Source organism: Sinocyclocheilus anshuiensis, unplaced genomic scaffold (genome assembly GCF_001515605.1).
Source record: "Sinocyclocheilus anshuiensis isolate Anshui unplaced genomic scaffold, SAMN03320099.WGS_v1.1 scaffold96, whole genome shotgun sequence".
In the NCBI taxonomy this organism is placed as follows: domain Eukaryota; kingdom Metazoa; phylum Chordata; class Actinopteri; order Cypriniformes; family Cyprinidae; genus Sinocyclocheilus; species Sinocyclocheilus anshuiensis.
The window spans coordinates 652,386-662,110 of NW_015554094.1; the positions used below are offsets into that span (position 1 = coordinate 652,386).

Consider the following 9,725-nt stretch of genomic DNA (forward strand, 5'->3'; position numbering starts at 1 on the left):
TGAAAAACGATTTAAATTTGCGACGATTCAAATCGGTTGAGATGCCAAACAAATAGCGATTCAATTAGGGGTAGGAGTTTATATGAATGTATGTCAGAGGGGAACTTACTGTCTTTCGATGGTATTTTTTCTTTTAATCTTGCCTCTGTATAATGCATATTAAAGTTCATAAGTGCAGTGCTGCTTTGTTAAGCAATAATAAAAGGACACATTTAATTTATAATTTGTCTTAAATCTCATTTTGTAAAAAAAAAATATCGAATCGTGAGTTGAGTGAATCGTTACATGCTTATAACACAGCATGAAATAAACATGAATGAACATCAGAAGGTGTTGAAAGAAACGGAACAACTTACTGAAATGTAGCATGTCTCATGTAATCACTCAATCAGTGTTTCAGCCGCAGAAAAAGCTGTTTCAGCTGCTGAATCCCTGACAATTTTCAAGCGACAGCTGAAAACCCATCGTAAATGTAAATGTAAAACGTCAAAGAAACAGCTTTTGTACAATATCACGTAACTTCACATTTACCTAGGAAAGCCATTCTGATATGTGTGATTTGTTTTTTCTTAGAGATTGTGTTTTTTGTTTTTTTTCATTTAACTCATCCAGATAAGAAAACGTTGTCGACTGGAAGGACGAGAACTAGAGGAATACGTGGAGAAAGAGAAAATGAAGAAAGAGGCTGCCAAAAAACAGGAGCAGGCGAAAGAGTGAGTGGAAATGTGTTTGTGACTAAAATACTGTCAGAATGAGAAATCAAACCAAGACTTTCTAACAAACATTTATCAGGTGTACTATGGGTAATTCTCTACAAATATACATAAGACAGATCCTCACTGAAAACAACAAATACTTTATGAATCATTCATGCTAGAGCTGCACGATTGGGTCACAAAGTTGTAGCTTTTTGAGCTGTGACGTCAAACATTTAGCATCTCTTCTCCTGCTGCTGCTGCTGCTTAAAATGAAATAGAAATGCTTTGAAACAGCAGCTGTTGTGTTGATCAGGGTGTGCAAACCCTGCACTAATGCTACTAACTCACCAGAGATGCCTTTTGTCTCTAAATTAATTTGTTTTGCATTCAAATAGAAGTGCTTAAGGCTGTTCACATTTATGATTTTTAAAGAAGCCGACTCAGACCAAAAACAAGTGAACTGACTGAAAAATAACCCAGTTCTCTTTTACTTTATAACAAGATGTCTCTTCTGCTCACCAAGGCTGTAAAAACAGTAATATTGTGCAATATTATTACACTTTAAAATAACTGTTTTCTATTTGAATATATTTTAAAATACAATTTATTCCTTTGAAGTAAACCTAATTTTTCAGCATCATTACTCCAGTCTTCAGTGTCACATGATCCTTCAGAAATCAGTCTAATATGCTGATTTGCTGCTCAAGAAACATTATATTTATATAATATATGATACAGTGCCTTGCGAAAGTATTCATACCCCTTCAATTTTTTCACATTTTGTTATGTTGCTGCCTTATGTTAAACTGCTTTCAATTACTTTTTGTCCCCCACATCAATCTACACTCCATACACCATAATGACAAAGCAAAAACAGAACTGTCACAACTTCGTAAATGTATTAAAAATAAAAAACTGAAATAAGTACATTGCATAAGTATTAGTGTTCGACCGATATTGGTTTTTTGACAGCCGATGCCGATATCTTGGAAAGCAGGGTGGCCGATATAAAGCCGATATAATTTTATGTATTTTAATTAATATTTAAGAAATTTGAAATCATTTGAAAATTAATAAAAAAATAAATGTGTTAAATAAACATACTTATACTTTAGATGACAAAGTATTTTGACATATAAATAAATATTTAATAAAAATATAATTAAAAAGGAAGTAAACACTGTAACCAACAGGGCACTCAGTATTCTGGGAAGTTTGTGTGCATTAATCATATTTTTTCAAATAAAGCCAAGGTAACACTCATTTTACATACAGCACACAGTGAAAATTACATGGATATGACAGTGGGCAAATGCATAAAGTGCAGCATAATTTAAAATCACGAGTTTAAAGTTTATCGATCGTGCATCTCAGTGAAGCTGAACTCTCCTCCTGTCAGCATTCAATTTGCACGGACCGATCGTCACGCAGAGAACACGCAATCATGCAGGATACACATGCACACTTCACAAGATCTCACAACTGGATCCGACTAAGTTTGCAAGGTTTTTGAAATTGGATGTTTATTAGACATTCAAAGATTTGTTTAAATGATATAAATGCGTATTTGCTGAATGCTACCGGCAAACAAGAAAGTATTATAATGTTTGCCTTTCTATTACTAATAATATAAAAGCAGGCATTATAAGACTTTTTGTGTACATTTTAATTCCTTTGTTTAACCGTTCTATCTGATTATTAGACAGACTTTTATCCGTATTTAGACAGAACTGTTAACTGTCAAAATAAAAGTCCCGCCTCGAACGCATCGGCCAAACAGGAAAACTTATCGGCCGATGCCGATATTTAAAAAATGCCAAATATCGGCTGATATATCGGCCTTGGCGATATATCGGTCAACCACTAATAAGTATTCATACCCTTTACTAAATATTTAGCTGAAGAACCTTAACAGCCTCAAGTCTAAAACAACGAAACCTTTCGACCTCAAACGTTTTTGAACTTTTTTTTTTTAATTTACGTTATTATTCTTGGAACCCAGTCAACTTATTTTAAAATATAATACTGAATTGTTACATATTATATGAATATAAATATATTATATATTATGGCGCACAATATATTTTGTTGTAGAAACAATATATTTAAATTTAGATCTAAAACTATAAAACTGTTATTGTTGTTTTTATTGCATTATTATTAATAATATTTTTGAATAGTTGATATGTCCTAACAATGTCCTGTGATGTGTAATTACAATATGAATATATATAGTAATGAAACATTTTTGCAGTTTTGGCCCCACGTTAATTAATAGAGGTTATATGAGACAATATATGAGACCATTTGAAAGGAACTACTGAAGTCAAAAAGTTGAATAAACATAAAACCTAAAATATGAACTTTATACAATAATATTCATGTTAACCTAAAGATACTGAGAACAGCACAGTTCACGAGCATGTTATATATCAACCAGCCTTTTTTGTTATCATTTCTTCACTTTTACGCAGGCAATCTCAGCTGTTTATGGTTTAATAATCCCATTACTATTATTAGTTCAGCTCTGGATCCTAACCTTACGTGAGCTTTAATAACAGCACTCTGTGTTGATGGTCAGGGTGGACATGGACTCGAGCGATGAGAGCGATATGGAGGACGATCTGGAGCAGCCGGCGGTGGTGAAGACCAAACATCACGACCTGATGATGCTCAAATGGGACGAGTATGGAGAAATCATCAGGTGAAAGAAGAATTAGGGTTATTCCCCTTTAAAAAAATCATGATATTTATGGGTTCGTGCTACTGTTTACTCCATAAACTAATAAAAAGTCTTTTATAAATCCTTTATGATATGTATTGTTGTTTACCTTCTGTTTCGTCTTATGTTTGTGTATTATTCATGTTCTGTATTTATTTACTCTGGAATGACCTCTGACCTCTAACCCTCAGGCCTGAGGAGTTTCTGGTTCCTGAGCTCCAGGCCACAGAAGAGGAGAAGAGCAAGCTGGAGTCTGGACTGACTAACGGAGAGGAGCCGATGGAGCAGGACCTGTCCGACGTTCCCACCAAATGCACCAGCACCACACAAGCGCTAGACATCAGGTGATCGTTCATTTCATCATCAGTCTGACTCTTATTACTGATTATGATAAATAAGTGAAAAAACTGGATGAAAGTTCATTGGAAAAAAATCCTACATTTACTTTGTTTAAATGTACGTCCCCACCAAATGCACCAGTATCACACAAACTCTAGAGATCAGGTGAGGATTCATTTCATCAGCAGTCTGACTCTTATTACTAATAATGATAAATAAGTGAAAAAGGATGAAAGTTAATAAAAAAGAAAACCTACATTTACTTGAACCTTTTTATTTAAGCATATTCTACAAAATAAAATAAAAACTTTAACTTAAATTTAAATTTTTTTAATATATATTTTTTTATTTTAACTTTAGTATTTTGTAAAAAACATATATAAAATATATATTTTATTTATATATATATATATATATATATATATATAAATAAAATATATATTTTATATATGTTTTTTACAAAATACTAAAGTTAAAATAAAAAAATATATATTAAAAAAATTTAAATTTAAGTTAAAGTTTTTATTTTATTTTGTAGAATATGCTTAAATAAAAAGGTTCCTAAATTCACAAACACTTGAAGCACAAGAAATGGAAAGTAGCACATTGAATTAAACATGAAATTTTGAAGTAGAAAGACTAAAAATAGTATTTTCTTGTCAAATATACTTCAATAATCTTTCTTTTATTTACAACTTCAAAAAATATTTTTTTTTGTACAATGTATATATAATTAGTATTTTTTATTTTGCACAAAATGCTAAAGTTAAAAAAGATTTTCAGTATAAAACAGGCAACAACCCTACATTTAATTTCTTTAAATGTATTAAAACTAGTGATAGTTTTGAATAAATATTAGCAAATTTGTGTGCTATGGCAGTGTTCAAGATTTATTCTCTTTTTTTTGTACATTGCTAAAATTAAAATTAAAACAATTATTTGTATTTTAAAATACAAAAAAAAACAAAAAAACATTTCATTTGTTTAAATGTTTTTAAGAGGATAAATTGTATTAGAAAGCAGTGTTTAGGATGTGTCTTCCTTATAATGCGCCTGCAGGTGGCGCTCACCCTGTAGTCTGAGAGATTGTCACAAATCAGCATTTGGTAAAAATGTGTCACGCCTTTACTAAGATGTAGCATCATTCATCACGTATCCTACAGTCAGTTAAAAATACCCAGGTTTCTCCCAAACACACTCAGATGCTGCTGTCAGTTTTAACAGAATAATTAGCACTTATGCCTAATAACCCTCCATCCGTCTCTAATGAATTGCTCTTCTGTGGTTTGTGTGTTTGTTTGCTGAACTGAGAGAAAATGTGAGTGATTCTAATCTTCAGTGGTGAAAAAATGTTTTAAAACATTGGAGCTCAATTTAATGCTGATGCATTTGCCAGCATTTTACAATGATCATTTTTATCAATTTTAAAGCTTAAGTATTAAAAAAAATATATATATATAACTCAAATTAACTCAAACATCAGAATGAAAATGATAATATTTCAGAAAGAAAATAGGCATTTCAGCATGTCAACACAAAATATCTGCTAACATTTACTATTTTTCATGATTTATAGTGTAAATGAAATGTATGCATAATTATTATATTATAAAATGTAATAATTAAAATAAGATGTCAGAGCTTTTCAGGTTCCTACCATTTTTAAAAACCTCATCAAATAAGAGGTATAAGTTTTTTGATTGTTTAGTAAGGTTAAACAATATATTGTCATTCTACAGGTATTGAATCTTATAATATTATAATTAAATATTGTAATTATAAAATGTTATATGTTTTTATTATCATAATAATATACAAATGATTTAAAATTAATGAATGTGAAAAAAAATCTCATTGATATTTTGGTTAAAAAAAACATGACATTTACACTGTCTACTCTAGGTTTGAATCTAAAAATGTGAAATACTTTTATTTTATTATAGACTAATCATACTGTGATTAGTCAAATTCATCTCTGTCAGTGTTGTGATATATGTATACTTTTTTTTTTCTAATGATATTGTTGTATTGTTTGGTCATACTTTTATGGCAGACTGACCCAGATATGGCGTATTGATGCATCTGTTGTGTCCTTCAGAGCTCGAGTCACATACATCGATTATGAAGGCCGTTCTGACGGCGACTCCATTAAGAAGATCATAAACCAGATGAAACCCAGACAGCTAATCATCGTTCACGGGCCGCCTGAGGCCAGTCAGGACCTGGCCGAGTCCTGCAAGGCCTTCAGCGGGAAAGACATCAAAGTTTACACGCCAAAACTGCAGGAGACGGTGGACGCCACCAGCGAGACCCACATTTACCAGGTAATAATTCTATCTGTCACACAGAACCTGAAATTAAACAATTATATGTATTTCAACAACTTTTATATATATTATAATTATATATATTTCAACAACTTTGAGAAACGCCAACTAAAATGATATATAGAGGTCATATATGTATATGTTATATATATATATATATATATATATATATATCTCAGTATAGTTGCCATTTCTCAAAGTAAAAATATAATTAGGACCATTATTAATTTTTTTTTACTAAGTATACTTAAATATTGCTGTTTATTTGTTGTTTTTGTTATCATTGTAAACCACTTCTTATTGTATTTTATTCCTATTGCTTTAATTTTTTATTCACCATTTTTATCACCTTTTTGCTTTGCAATTTTTTTTTTCTATTTTTTATTTTTTATTTTAATGGTGTAACAAATTATTATTTTTTTTAAATATACATATTCCATTTAGTCTCAATTAATATTGGGTAAAAAAAAGAATTCTAAAAATATATTTTAAAAATTAGCGAAATGAATTTATCTTATCAGTATCTATCATCATCATCATGTTGTTAAAAACAGACACATTTTTAATAAAAAATAATTAAAATGACCAAAACGCACAACAAAATTCCTAAAACTTTAACTAAAGTTGAAAACATAAAATAAAACAATAAAATCTCATTCAAAATATCAACAAAAACTATAAACTGAAACTTATTTTATTTCGGCTAGTCACCAAGGCAACATTTCTAATTTTTTTAAGTTTGTTAAAGTATGACTAAAATGAAATAAGCTAAAACTAATAAATAAAAAATAAGCAATACTACATAGACATATTAAAAAGAATAAACAAAAAAAACTTAAACATTTCTAAAGCTTTAACTCAAAATAAAGTGAAAACAAAATATATATATAAAAATAAAATATATTTTTGTGAATGTTTTGCAGTGTGACATGCTAAACTCCATCTTACTGCTCAATATATAAATATTAAGATATTAAATATTTCACTAAAGTTTCTGGGAGCATTGAGTTGTGAATGTTTCAAAACAGCATCATTTATCATGATATGATTCTCTTTAAATATCATTTTATCTTTGACATTACACAAAGTGTCCAGTCTTCTGAAATGTTCACAGACTGATGAAGCTGTAAATGTGTCTGTAGGTCAGACTGAAGGACTCGTTGGTCAGTTCGCTGCAGTTCTGTAAAGCCAAAGACACGGAGCTGGCCTGGATCGATGGCGTTCTGGACATGCGGGTGGAGAAAGTGGACACAGGTGTCGTCCCAGAGATGGGAGACGCCAAAGAGGAGACGGAGGACGGAGAGCCAGCCGTGGACGTCATGCCGGACCTCACGACTGAGCCCAGCGCCACGGCTAACCAGCAGGCCATGAAGACTCTGTTTGGAGAAGACGACAGGGAGATTTCAGAGGAGAGCGACGTCATTCCCACGCTGGAGCCGCTGCCTGCTCATGAGGTGAGAGCACAAACAAAAAAACATTTTTGTTGCTTGAAAAAAAATTTAACGTTAACTTTAATAAAATATAAAAATATATACTACTTTTTTTTTTATATAACTTTATTTCAGCTAGTTTCCAAATGACATTGCTCATTTTCGTTAAGTTGATGTACTAAAACTACTGAAACTAAAAAATATATAGACATCTTTAAAAAATAAATAAAAAAACAAGATTACTAAACTAAATACTAACTAAAATTAAAGTGAAAATATCAAAATAAAATTCAAAATATTTACAAAAACTATAAACTTAATCATAATGTAATTATAATTATAATATATTACAATATAATAGAATTTCATTTCAGCTAGTTCCCAAGGCAACATTTCTCATTGACAACAAAATAGCTATAACTAAACTAAAACTAATAAATAAAAATGAATAACTATTATAAAATAAAAAAAAAATAGTAATAATAAAGACAAAACCACAACAAAATTGCTAAAACTTTAAAATTGAAAACAGAAAATATTAAAATAAAATCTAATTCAAATTATTAACAAAAATCCTGATCTTAAACTAATTGTTTTTCAGCTAGTTGCCAAGGCAACATTTTTCATTTTCATTTAAGTTAAAGTACTAAAATAATTAAAACTAAATAAAGTAAGACTAATAAATAAAAATTAACAACTACTATATAGACACATTTAAAAAATAATAATAGAAGCAATGACAAAAACACAAACATTTCTAAAACTTTAACAAAAATTTGAATGAAAACAGAAAATATAGGAATAAAATGTAATTCAGAATATCAGCTAAAACTATAAACTTAAGCTTATTTATTAAATGATTAATACTACTATATAGACATTATATTTTACATTTATATAATACTTATTATTAATTACACACACACATATATATATAGTTATATATATATATATAAACTAATAAAAATCGCAAAGCAACAAAATAAAATTACAATTAAATTAAACAGAAAATATCAAAATAAAATCTAATTTTAAATATTGAACCAAAATATCAGTGATATTGAAATAACACTAGATTTATGGCTTGTTGGTTAGAGAATACAATTCTGCTGTAATGCAGTTTTGCAGAGAGAATAGAGGAGAATATATGTGCAATGAAGAAAGTGAGTTACAATGTAAATTAGGATAAAATGAGCTCATGATGAAGGTTGAAATAAAGTTCTATATTCTACAGCTGATCACCAGAGAAAAGACATTGGAATAGATCTGCACTGAACAGATGAACAGATAAGGTGTTTTGTTGAGCATGCATGGGAAATACCAACACGTGTTCTCCTCAGGTCCCGGGTCATCAGTCTGTGTTCATCAACGAGCCTCGCCTGTCGGACTTTAAGCAGGTTCTGCTGCGTGAAGGGATCCAGGCCGAGTTTGTGGGCGGAGTTCTGGTGTGTAATAATCTGGTGGCTGTCAGGAGGGTGAGTGGAATCAGATTACGCCGCACAGTATGGAAATCATCTCTCATGAATATTTGAGCAGTGGCCAGCACATTATGAGCCATACAATCAGGATGTGTTCTCAGTTTGTGTTGCAAAAAACAAATCTGGATCCAGCAACTTTGGAGACGTTTACGTTCGTTTTAAAGACATTTATGCAGTGATCTATACATATTTTACAATATAGTAATGTATCTATAACCTGCAGCTTTTTATGCACATGTGCAGCTTGTTGCATCTTGTCATGCTACATACATGCACACAAAGTAAATCTCAGATTACGCCGCACAGTATGGAAATCATCTCTCATGAATATTTGAGCAGTGGCCAGCACATTATGAGCCATACAATCAGGATGTGTTCTCAGTTTGTGTTGCAAAAAACAAATCTGGATCCAGCAACTTTGGAGACGTTTACGTTCGTTTTAAAGACATTTATGCAGTGATCTATACATATTTTACAATATAGTAATGTATCTATAACCTGCAGCTTTTTATGCACATGTGCAGCTTGTTGCATCTTGTCATGCTACATACATGCACACAAAGTAAATCTGTCAAGTGAGTTCTTGCTAAGCTGTCAGTGCAAGCATCATTGGCGTTGTCTCCTATTCATGGAAAATACTACACTTGCCTACTGTATCCCACAATGCAATGCTTCTGTACACCTCACTGCGCTGCTGTACAACACTGACCTCACTGACCCCTCTCTCTCTC

At 31.0% G+C, this 9,725-nt stretch overlaps 1 protein-coding gene across 2 annotated transcripts in view; it reads left to right on the forward strand.

Annotated features, from left to right (window-relative positions):
* LOC107669458 (cleavage and polyadenylation specificity factor subunit 2-like) overlaps positions 1–9,725 on the forward strand; it is a 17,164-nt gene that overhangs the window by 6,751 nt on the left and 688 nt on the right. For both annotated transcript variants that reach the window (XM_016461696.1, XM_016461695.1), the window contains exons 9-15: positions 613–713; positions 3,280–3,402; positions 3,612–3,718; positions 3,879–3,924; positions 5,858–6,083; positions 7,229–7,540; positions 8,857–8,991. In XM_016461696.1, coding sequence (XP_016317182.1) covers positions 613–713; positions 3,280–3,402; positions 3,612–3,718; positions 3,879–3,924; positions 5,858–6,083; positions 7,229–7,540; positions 8,857–8,991 — 1,050 coding nt within the window. The remainder of the gene's footprint in view (positions 1–612; positions 714–3,279; positions 3,403–3,611; positions 3,719–3,878; positions 3,925–5,857; positions 6,084–7,228; positions 7,541–8,856; positions 8,992–9,725) is intronic.